The following is a 12,639-nucleotide window of genomic DNA, read 5'->3' on the forward strand; positions in this document are numbered from 1 at the left end:
TCCAAGTCATTAAGGTTTCGAGACTGACGTTTGGCAATTCGAACCTTCAGCTCCCTCCACAGATTTTCTATGGGATTAAGGTCTGAAGACTGGCTAGGCCACTCCAGGACCTTAATGTGCTTCTTCTTGAGCCACTCCTTTGTTGCCTTGGCCGTGTGTTTTGGGTCATTGTCATGCTGGAATACCCATCCACGACCCATTTTCAATGCCCTGGCTGAGGGAAGGAGGTTCTCACCCAAGATTTGACGGTACATGGCCCCATCCATCGTCCCTTTGATGCGGTGAAGTTGTCCTGTCCCCTTAGCAGAAAAACACCCCCAAAGCATAATGTTTCCACCTCCATGTTTGACAGCGGGGATGGTGTTCTTGGGGTCATAGGCAGCTGTCATGACATTGCCCTCTTTGGGTTTTCTATGCACCATCCCCCTATCTCCCCCTTCCCAGGCTCTGGGAGAGCGGTCGTAAATTCCTAAGAAAATGTCCCGCCTCATGGCCGCAGTATAAAGAGAGAGTGGGTTTCATAGAAATAACCCAGGAATTCTTCCACCTCACAAGACTGGAGAACCGAACGACATTTATGTTCTGGAGAAGTTATAAAAGATCTGTGAGGAATCCAGCTACGAACTAGTCCGTTTGGTACAATTTCGTGAAACTCATGAGACATATTACCATAATCATGTTTATACAATAGCCTCAGCTATGAGACTTAAATCTAAATGGTTGTATAAAACGAATGAATAAAGATGGAACTTTTTGTGAAATTGTGTAATGTGATTTTGGACTGTTTAAATCAAGGAAACTCCAATTCCCTTTGTAGTCTTAACTAAGTCCTTGGCACGCCCCCAGGGACACAGACAGGACCAGGCATCATGAGACAGCCTTTTTCTGTATTCCGAATATTACCCCCACCCAGGGTTTCTATCACCAGACCGAGCTGACCTCCATCACGAGTTGGCTGAAGGTTTGACCATGCATTCCTCGTTCTGAACTTTAACCATACCACGTGGTTAAACTCTTAGACTATTGATATCGACAGAATAATAAGTCTTTGATATTAATTACTAGTCTGCAGCTAGGAATTCAGTATCATTGAACGCGAAGACCGACAACCGCCGAAAACATCTATTCTATAACGATATGAATGAATGTCACTCTGAACTATCCATCCTAACCGAGAGAGAGACACAGAGAGAGACAGAGAGAGCGGAAAACTTTCCAACAGAAACAAACTTTTCAACAAAGATCCTGACGACACACTGAGCGTAAATATATATATATATATATATCTCAATTATTCCTGAATGAGTGAGCGTTCATGTGCAAAGGATTAGCATTTCAATTGTAATATTTATCAACTATGTAGTGTCTTCTCCGCTGACCCCACCCCCCTTTTGTCTAACAAGCCGCTAGCCCACTAGGGCACATTCTACTATCATTTCCTTATAACCATATCTGTTTGTTATGCATTTCTGTGAATTACTTATTTAGTCAATAAATGATTTTAAGACAATTGATGTATGGATGACTCATAGTGAAGACTGGGTTCGTGCAGATAACCAACAATTTACGATGTTTGGAATGAGACTGATGAGGTAAAGAACATCATTAATCAGAGGACTCATAGATCAGATATTATAATATCTGAAAGTAATATTAGGAAAATTATAACTTTGTAATCTGAATATTTTCCTTGGTGCCCCGACCTAGTTAATTACAGTTACGCGATTAATCAGTTTAATCGCGTAATAATAATTACAGAGAGTTATTTGATAAACATGTCTCAGTTTAATGATGCCAAAGACACGACACAGCATTCCTCCTCCTCCAAACACGGCAAGTTGAGTTGATGCCAAAGAGCTCCATTTTGGTCTCATCTGACCACAACACTTTCACCCAGTTGTCCTCTGAATCATTCAGATGTTCATTGGCAACCTTCAGACGGGCATGTATATCTATTCTTGAGCAGGGGGACCTTGCGGGCGCTGCAGGATTTCAGTCCTTCACGGCGTAAGTTGTGTTACCAATTGTTTTCTTGGTGACTATGGTCCCAGCTGCCTTGAGATCATTGACAAGATCCTCCCGTGTAGTTCTGGGCTGATTCCTCACCGTTCTCATGATCATTGCAACTCCACGAGGTGAGATCTTGCATGGAGCCCCAGGCCGAGAGATATTGACAGTTCTTTTGTGTTTCTTCCATTTGCGAATAATCGCACCAACTGTTGTCACCTTCTCACCAAGCTGCTTGGCGATGGTCTTGTAGCCCATTCCAGCCTTGTGTAGGTCTACAATCTTGTCCCTGACATCCTTGGAGAGCTCTGTGGTCTTGGCCATGGTGGAGAGTTTGGAATCTGATTGATTGCTTCTGGCTCCCAGGTGTCTTTTATACAGGTAACAAGCTGAGATTAGGAGCACTCCCTTTAAGAGTGAGCTCCTAATCTCAGCTCGTTACCTGTATAAAAGACACCTGGGAGCCAGAAATCTTTCTGATTGAGAGGGGGTCAAATACTTATTTCCCTCATTAAAATGCAAATCAATTTATAACATTTGACATGCGTTTTTCTGGATTTTTTTGTTGTTATTCTGTCTCTCACTGTTCAAATAAACCTACTATTAAAATTAGACCGATTATTTCTTTGTCAGTGTGCAAACGTACAAAATCCGCAGGGGATCAAATACTTTTTTCCAAATCACTATCTAATCAAGATACATTACGGTTTTCTTTTTGAGATGTTTAACAAAACGTTAGAATTGTTATTCCACTTTGACAGAGTATTTTGTTTAGATCGCTGACCAACAAAATTACAATTTAACCTATTTTAATCTACTTTGTAACAACAAAATGTGGAACAAGTCCAGGGGTGTGAATACATATTTTTCTCCCCAATTTCAATCTCGTCTCATCTCTGCCCGCTTAACCTGGAAGCCAGTTGCACCAATGTGTCGGAGTTCAACTGACGACGATGTCAGCCTGCAGGCGCCCGGCTCACCACAAGGAGTCGCTAGAGTGTGATGAGGCAATTAAAGCCCCCCCTAACCTGGACGATGCTGGTACGATTGTTTGCCGCCCTATGGGACTCCCCGTCACGGCCGGTTGTGACACAGCCTGGGATTGAACCCAGGTCTGTAGTGACGCCTCAAGCACTGCGGTGCCTTAGACCGCGGTGTCACTCGGGAGGCCGGGTGTGAATACTTCTGAAGGCACTGTAACATCTGGGTTCAGGCCTTCACTACACAGATCAACATGGGTTACTGGGTTCAGTAGTATGTGTGTGAATTGAACCCACAACCTTGGTGTCACCACTCTACTTGTCGGTCTGTCTGTGCGAGTCAGTTACAAAGCGAGGCCTGTGTGTGTATGGGACTTACTAGAGAGCACGGTAGTGAGGAAGATGTAATCAGAGAAGGAGATGAGACCACACTCCCCCAGCGTAAAGAAGATACTGTCCTCATCTGCAAACTTCTCCCTCTCCTGGGAAATCTTCTACTCAGGAAAAGAAAAAAAGAGAGAGAGGGGTAGAGAGAGAGACACACTAGTTACAGCCAGTGTGAGCAAGGGGAACCTCCCAGGTTTGGGTTGCAGTACACCACTACTATCAAGACTGAGAGGATCCTCACTGTGTGTGACGTGATGGAGATCCCCTTCAAATCACACATAAACACACTAATACACAGTAGTGATTAGCACATATGCTAACACAATGCTAATACACAGTAGGGATTAGAACATATGCTAACACAATGCTAACGACACAGTGAAAACAACCATGCAAGTGCTACATACATGTCACACATCCAGGCAGAGGGAGCAGTGAGGAATCAAAGTTAGTCAGCACAGTACAACACAATATAAACTGATCCTAAACAGTAGCATAATAACTCAGACATCAAATAGAGAAACAAGGTCTCTCTCTCTCACCTCAACAAGTGTCCTATTATACACGGAGTGGACAAGACATTAGGAACTCTTTCAATGACCGACTGACCAGGTGAACGCTATGATCCCTTATTGATGTCACTTGTTAATTCCACTTCAAATCAGTGTAGATGAAGGGGAGGAGACAGGTTAAAGAAGGATTTTTAAGCCTTAAGACATGGGTTGTGTATGTGCCATTCAGAGGGTGAATGGGCAAGACGAAAGATTTAAGTGCCTTTGAACAAGGTATGGTAGTAGGTGCCAGGCACACTGGTTTGAGTGTGCTAAGAACTGCAACTCTGCTGGGTTTTTCACGCTGAACAGTTTCCTGTGTTTATCAAGAATGGTCCACCACCCAAAAGACATCCAGCCAACTTCACACAACCGTGAGAACCATTGGAATCAACATGGGGGCCAGTATCCCTGTGGAACGCTTTCAACACCTTGTAGAGTCCATGTCCTGACCTAGTGAGGCTGTTCTGAGGGCAAAAAGGGGGTGCAACTACATTTTTGGAAGGTGTTCCTTATGTTTTGTACACTCAGCATATAACACACACACACACCACACACACACACACACACACAAGGTATTCACACTGACTCACACAAGTGGGAGAATCTCAGATTAAGCCTAGTTCTAAACTAATAAAGGTAATTAGAATGGATATTCTCCACCGAACATGTTTGATCTAGGCTTTATCTGGGTCCGGTTATTCAGACCATAGACTCTCACACAGACAGAGGAAAACTACAGACAGAAGAAAAGGACATTAATAAAGTGATAATAAAACAGTGATGTTGTAACATGCAGAAACAGCACAGTGGGAGATACAGTGAGAGTCCATTACAGCACAGAGATCACAGTGGGTGAGTGGAAGGTGGTTGAATTAAACACGGATCCCAGTGAGAGAGAACAAGTACAGTGTGTCACCAGACTACCCTATATAGAGCATGCAGAAGTCTGGGTCAAGTCAAGGCCTGGCTGAGACCAGACCAACCAACAGGAGTTACCTCCGTCTGATAGAAGAGTCCAGAAGATAGAGAGAGGAAAGAGAGAGGAAAGAGGGAGAGCGAGAGAGGAACGAGGGAGAGAGGGAGAGAAAAGAGGGAGAGAGAAAAGAGGGAGGAGAGAGAAAAGAGGGAGAGAGAAAAGAGGGAGAGAGAAAAGAGAGGGAGGACAAAGAGAGAGGACAAAGAGAGAGAAGGGGTTAAAACACTACATCCTGACTCTTCACAAGGGACACACCTAGCCTCTAATATAAAGTCAAACATAGAAACATTAAGTACATAGTGCCTTTACCCAAACAGACCTAGGCTGTCCCAAATAGCACCCTTTTCCCTATACCCTATATATGGGCCCCCATAACTATGAAGGGAATAGGGGGCCAGTTGGGACACTGGCCAGGAACACTACACCCAATAAGCAGAGTCATCTGGACTCATAATAGTAGTTCTGTCCCAAATGGAACTTTTATTCCCTTTATTTAGTCCACTCCTTTTGACCACGGTCTATATATTATATAATGTGTCACGGGTGTAAATATAGCAAATCTGGTTTCCATCATTACATACATTATTGATGTTTTACACATTTATAAAAAGGGAAGGAGTGGGTGAGAGAGAGAAGAGGAGGAGGACGGCAGAGAGAGGAAGAGAAGCGAGAGAGGAATATTTTATATCCAGCGCTACGGCTGAAATGGAGAGAGAACCCAAGGAGAGGAGGGGTGAGAGAGGGAGACAGAGAGACAGGAAAGCCAGCTGGTGATTGTGTAAGGTGTCTGTCTGTGATGTCTGCAGGTGTGGTACCACTGTGGATGAGTGCATAGTGGGGGCTTTGACTTGTGTTTGGGTTGAATGGTACCAGTTGACAGATTGGACATGTGGGCCCTAGGCAAATAACCTGTGCTCACACACACACTAATGTAGAGTACAGTACAATAAAGTACATTATGATAAAGTACAGTACACTAAAGTACAGTATAATAGAGTACAGGACACTATAGTAGTGCACATCAAGGTAAAGCGCAGTACAATAAAATAAAGCACAGTAGAGTACAGTACAATATAGTAAAATAAACTAGTGTACAGTACAAATAAAGTAGAATACAATTCTACTCATCTCCCTCCCCGGAGACTTTACTCAGTCTCTCTCTATCCTTCCATCTCCCTTAAAATCGCTCTCTGTCAGATGACGGACTTGATGTGCCGTGAACCACAGGGCCCCCGTAAACCACAGGGCCCCCGTAAACCACAGGGCCCCCGTAAACCACAGGGCCCCCGTAAACCACAGGGCCCCTGGTGGAACATAGTGCACTATATAAAGAATTGCAGTCCACTTGGGACTCCTCTCTGTGTCTTTGATAAAAACGGGCTCGTCTGAATTTTTGTAATAATATGAAGTGTAATCTGTGTTGATTTAGGCTCAGCTGAATGTGCTTGTGAGACAGTTTTTCCCCAGCTAAACCAGAAACATCTTGGATAAACTCTAGAGGTTGTATTTCTATAAAAACACTGAGACGGTCCTAGTTAATAACATCCTGCTCCCGGAGCTCTAGCCTGCATCACCAATGGAACCCTAGTCCCTATATAGTGCACTACTTTAGATCAGGGCCTATAGGTCTCAGGTCAAAAGTAGTGCACTATCTAAGGAATGGGACCCATTTGAGAAACAACCAGTATGTTAAAATGGAGTGTAATCCTAATTGCTGCAGTGCTGGAGTTAATTAAGTAAGTACTGCCTCCCCTGTGTGTGTGTGTGTGTGTCTGTCAGTCTCTGTCACGCTATGCAAGAGGCCCTGCAGGCTCTAGTCAACTGCACTGTGTGATTACTCCTCCAGCACTCTGTGTGTGTGTGTGTGTGTGTGTGCGCGCGAGCGAGTGAGAGAGAGCGCTTGGGCCAGGGTAGGCTAGGCCACAGGGAGACCGAGAGACCGAGAGAGAGAGACAACTCTGTGGGTTAGGGTAAAAGCCTGGACAGACGATTTTACACCAACATATGAGATGATCCCAAGCAGTCCAGCCAGGCAAGCAGTCCAGCCAGGCAAGCAGTCCAGCCAGGCAAGCAGTCCAGCCAGGCTAGCAGTCCAGCCAGGCTAGCAGTCCAGCCAGGCTAGCAGTCCAGCCAGGCTAGCAGTCCAGCCAGGCTAGCAGTCCAGCCAGGCTAGCAGTCCAGCCAGGCTAGCAGTCCAGCCAGGCTAGCAGTCCAGCCAGGCTAGCAGTCCAGCTGAAGTCAACTACTAGCCCAACACTCCAGTGAACTCTCACTAGACCTGAAAAGAGCCAGATGCGTGCATGCATAAATCTAAATCTCTCAACTTATTTCATTTGAGTGGCTTTCCAGGGAACCCAACTAGGCCAAAACTCAACTGAACTCCCAGAGTCTAACTAACAAAGGCTTGAGTCACAGTCACTGGACTGAATGAGCACAATACAGCCAGAGGGTTGCATGCAGAAAGACTCAATCTCTCAACTCAGTTCACTTGGCTGCAAGTTAAATGTAGTGCTGCTGCTTTGGGAAATATCCAGTTCAAAAGAAAGGCTATTAAAAGTGGGGGTTGTGTGTAGTCTATTCCCTGATCCCAGATCTGTCTGTGCAGTACATAGATAAATAGATAGATATACATACTATATGTATCCTGGTCCTAGCTGGATACTTCAGGTGCTTTATAAAAACACTCAGTTTGAAGTTAAGCTTCCAATCAACAACGACGTGCTTTGTCAGAGAAGCATCCCCTGTCCCCAACGTGAGCTCAAAGCAGACATGTCAAAAAAAACAGGGGGTTGTTTGAAATCAGATTGAATCTAGTCTGAAAATAGTTGATCCCCTGTCAGTGTCAACCCACAAGGTTAGCTCCTGTCAATATCAACAGACACTGCTAGGCACCAGGGGGCGCCGCGCCGTTCAGCTATTCTCATCAACGCTTCGCCATCACTTCCAAACACAGCTGGTTAAGCCACTTACAGAGCTACATCAGAGAAGAACCTTTGTTCGTTTAGGATGCTGAGTTTGTGGGGCCTGGTTCTGGGGTGAGGCCCGGGCACCCGTGGCGGTTTGGGCCTGGTCCTCTTTAACAGCAGTGATAGATAATCATACATTAATGTATGATCATCTATCTGCCCTGTACAACACCACACGCGAGAAAGAGAGAGAAAAGATACCTTTGTGTATATAGTGTATGTGGACACCCCTTCAAATTAGTGGATTCGTCTATTTCAGCCACACCCGTTGCTGACAGGTGTATAAAATTGAGCACACAGCCATGCGATCTCCATAGACAAACACTGGCAGTAGAAGGGCCTTAATGAAGAGCACAGTGACTTTCACAGGATGCCACCTTTCCAACAAGTCAGTTCAGCCCTGCTAGAGCTGCCCCGGTCAACTGTAAGTGCTGTTATTTTACCTTTATTTAACTAGGCAAGTCAGTTAAGAACACATTTTTATTTACAATGACGGCCTAAGAACAGTGGGTTAACTGCCTTGTTCAGGTGCAGAACGACAGATGTACCTTGTCAGCTCGGGGATTCGAACTTGAAACCTTTCGGTTGCTAGTCCAACGCTCTAACCACTAGGCTACGCTGCCGCCTGTTATAGTGAAGTGGAAACGTCTAGGAGCAACAACAGCTCAGCCGGGAAGTGGTAGGCCACACAAGCTCACAGAACGGGACCGCCAAGTGCTGAAGCGTGTAAAAACCGTCTGTCCTCGGTTGCAACACTCACTAATCGAGTTCCAAACTGCCTCTGGAAGCAACGTCAGCACAATAACTTTGTCTAGATTGTCATGAAGTGTGTTTCCATTACCGAGCAGCCACACACAAGCCTAAGATTGCCAAGCATCGGCTAGAGTGGTGTAAAGCTCGCCGCCATTGGAAACCCGTAATCTGGGTTTGGCGGATTACCAGGAGAACGCTACCTGCCTCAAAGCACAGTGTCAACTGTAAAGTTTGGTGGAGGAGGCCCCTTAGTTCCAATGAAGGGAAATCTTAACACTACAGCATACAATGACAGTTTTGGGGAAGGCCCTTTCCTGTTACAGCATGACAATGCACAAAGTAAGGTCCATACAGAAATGGTTTGTTGAGATTGGTGTGGAAGAACTTGACCAGCCTGCACAGAGCTCTGACCTCAACCACATCCAAATCCTTTGGGATGAATTGGAACTGTGAGCCAGGCCTAATCGCCCAACATCAGTGCCCAACCTTACTAATGCTCGTGGCTGAATTGAAGCAAGCCTTCCCAGAAGAGTGGAAGCTGTTATAGCAGCAAAGGGGGGGGACCAACTACATATTAATGCCCATGATAGTGAAATGAGATGTTCGACGAGCAGGTGTCCACATACATTTGGTCATGTAGTGTACGCACTGTTGCATGCGTGAGAGAGAGTGAGAGACCGAGAGAGAGAAAAGTCTCAGATATGGAAATCTGCCCTGTCTGTCTGTGTGGGCTGGTTCACTGTGCTATGGGGTCATGTGAGGCAGCTATGGGATAAGAGACACTTAAGAGAGGTGAAATAAACAGAGAATTTAAAAGTGACCTGCTTGGCTGATTGAAGGGAGGCCCAGGGAGAGAAAGCCAATCACAAGCTGCTAGTTCTGACATCACAGATTTAAATTGACCTCATTGGCTGATTGTCACAAGCTTCTAGTTCTGATATTACAGAATTCTAGTTCTGATATTACAGAGACCTACAGTGCATTCGGAAGGTATTCAGACCCCTTGACTTTTTCCAAATGTTGTTACCTTACAACCTTATTCTAAAATGGATTAAATCTACACACAATACCCCATAAAGACAAATCAAAAACACTTTTTAAAAAAAATTCTTCTCTGCAGATCGTCTCAATATCTGTCAGGTTGGATGGGGAGCGTCGCTACACAGCTATTTTCAGGTCTCTCCAGAACTGTTTGATTGGGTTCAAGTCCGGGCTCTGGCTGGGCCACTCAAGGACATTCGGAGACTTGTCCCGAAGCCACTCCTGCGTTGTCTTAGCTGTGTGCTTAGGGTCATTGTCCTGTTGGAAGGTGAACCAGCGCCCCAGTCAGAGGTCCTGAGTGCTCTGGAGCAGGTTTTCTTCAAGGATCTCTGTACTTTGCGCTGTTGATCGTTCCCTCGATCCTGACTAGTCTCCCAGTCCCTGCCTCTGAAAAACATCCTCACAGCATGATGCTGCCACCACCATGCTTCACTGTAGGGATGGTGCCAGGTTTCCTCCAGATGTGACGCTTGGCATCCAGGCCAAAGAGTTCAATCTTGGTTTCATTAGACCAGAGAATCTTGTTTCTCATGGTCTGAGAGTCTTTAGGTGCCCTTTTGGTAAACTCCAAGTGGTCTGTCATGTGCCTTTTACTGAGGAGTGGCTTCCGTCTGGCCACTCTACCATAAAGGCCTGATTGGTGGAGTGCTGCAGAGATGGTTGTCCTTCTGGAAGATTCTCCCATGTCCACAGAGGAACTCTGACATGCACTGTCAACTGTGGGAGCTCATATAGACACGTGTGCATTTCCAAATCATGTCCAATCAATTTAATTGACCACAGGTGGACTCCAATCAAGTTGTAGAAACATCAAGGATGATCAATGGAAATAGGATGCACCTGAGCTCAATTTAGAGTCTCATAGCAAATGGTCTGAACTCTTATGTAAATAAGGTCTTTGTTTTAAATTTTTCATTATGGGGCATTATGATGTCATTATGGGGCATTGTGTGTAGATTAATGAGGATTTTTATTTATTTAATCCATTTTAGAATAAGGCTGTAACGTAACAAAATGTGGAAAAAGGGAAGGGGTCTGAATACTTTCCGAAGGCACCGTATATGGCTCTCTGGATCAATACAGTTACAGATCATCGTAGAAACACCAAAGTAAACCCTTTTTTGGGGGGGGGGAGAGACAAGTACAGATATTTTTTTAAATGATTAGATAGTACTCTACTGAACACCAGCCAGGTCTCCAGAGGATTGACTAGCAGAGCAGGTGTGCTGCTAATAACTTCTAGATAGAAATATTCAGAGAGAGAGCGAAGGCAACCACATGTAAAGGTGAATGAATCTCAGAGAAATGGTGTGTGTTGCTACTGACGTTCAATTAACAATTATGGTCACTAAGGATCAACAGCTGTCCTTGAGTAGATAGCCAGGTGTGCAGTCAAATCACACCAGCCCAACCTCTGTGTGTGTGTGTGTGTGTGTGTGTGTGTGTGTGTGTGTGTGTGTGTGTGTGTGTGTGTGTGTGTGTGTTGAACAACACAGTCAGAGCTAGTGAGGGAGAGAGCGAGAGTAAGACACAGCATGGGGAGGAGGGAGGAAGGCTGGTACACACAGCTGTCCTTGGAAAGTTTGTTCCTGCCGCTGAAACAGAATAAAAGTCAGTAGCTATAACAACAAGAACTTGTGTGAAGACAAGACAACAGGCATGTTTGTTTCCATGGCAGCAGCCCCCGTCAGCATTCCTTTGTCAGTGACAGGCGTCGCAACCAGTCACATGACACATAGTGGTTGCCGTGGCATCACAGAGCGATAAAGGCCACAGGTGCTGGGATTCTATCAATAGAATCATTCTAGTGCTGGGATTCTATCAATAGAAGAAAGGGGTTTCAATGGGCCAAAGACATAGAATGAGTAGAATGTTCTATCCATTCTAATTCTATGTTCTGGGCTCTGTTCCAAGGCTGGAAAAATGCCCCCTTCCTTCTTTCTTGAGGTATCATTGATCGAACACTAGTGGCTTGGTGAAAGCACGAAGTAGCTTTGGATTTAAAAGCACAAGTGTACACTTTCAAAAGAACGTTGGAGAATTGGGATGCAACCATAATCACTGACCTAACACTAGAGGGTTGTTGAAAGCAAGATTCTAAAGTAGCTTTGTTTCGCCAACCCAGTAAAAGTATTGGACCAGGACCATAAGAAGCTATCCAGCAAATGGAGAGATGATTCATTTCCTGGGTTTAGATCACCCTGTGGTGCCACCATGCTGGCTGCAGAGAGGGGGAGCTATAACCTGCAGACCCGTGCCGCTCTACATACAGTACGGTCTCCTCTTCAGACACAGGCAAGGAGCAGAGCATGCTGGGAAAGAGCTACAGCAGCGCCAAAGCATTGGACAAGGCTGGAGAGAGCGAGAGAGGGTGACAGAAGAGAAAGATGGAAGCATAGAAGCGGGGGTGAAGGGAGAGAGTGAAAGAGAGTAAAGGGAGAGAGAAAGAGAGAGTAAAGGGAGGGAGAGATATAACACAGGGGAACAGGATGTTGTCACTCAGCACTAACAGAGTAGAAGTTTCTTATTGCATCTCAGCTTGGCAAGTGTTGAAGTTTGTCTTCAAGTACTTTGTTGTGACACACTCAAATTAGCATATGGTCCTGTGTGGTTGATCACACACACACACACACACACACACACACACACACACACACACACACACACGGGTGTAGCAGATGATGTAATCCGTGCCCTGGCGCCAGTCTACCCTGACCCATATTGTTTCATACTCCCTGAAAAGGTCTACACGCAGAACAAAGAAGAGCAGAGGTCTCAGTCCTCCACTGGACAGGGCTGTGAGTACTGTCTCACTACCCTCCCTTCCTGCTAGGTCTCAGACCTCCACTGGACAGGGCTGTGAGTACTGTCTCACTACCCTCCCTTCCTGCTAGGTCTCAGACCTCCACTGGACAGGGCTGTGAGTACTGTCTCACTACCCTCCCTTCCTGCTAGGTCTCAGACCTCCACTGGAC

The 12,639-nt window shown here is 45.4% G+C and overlaps 1 protein-coding gene across 4 annotated transcripts in view; it reads right to left on the reverse strand.

Moving 5' to 3' along the window:
* The window catches only part of micu1 (mitochondrial calcium uptake 1), a 101,618-nt gene that overhangs the window by 38,931 nt on the left and 50,048 nt on the right, over positions 1-12,639 (reverse strand). For 2 of the 4 annotated variants that reach the window (XM_014157973.2, XM_014157976.2), the window contains 2 exons: positions 4,925-4,930; positions 3,367-3,481 (listed from right to left, as the gene is read on the reverse strand). In XM_014157973.2, the coding sequence (XP_014013448.1) occupies positions 3,367-3,481; positions 4,925-4,930 (121 nt within the window). The remainder of the gene's footprint in view (positions 1-3,366; positions 3,482-4,924; positions 4,931-12,639) is intronic. The other 2 variants (XM_014157975.2, XM_014157977.2) reach the window with 1 other exon arrangement.

Source organism: Salmo salar, chromosome ssa19, assembly GCF_905237065.1.
Source record: "Salmo salar chromosome ssa19, Ssal_v3.1, whole genome shotgun sequence".
In the NCBI taxonomy this organism is placed as follows: Eukaryota; Metazoa; Chordata; class Actinopteri; order Salmoniformes; family Salmonidae; genus Salmo; species Salmo salar.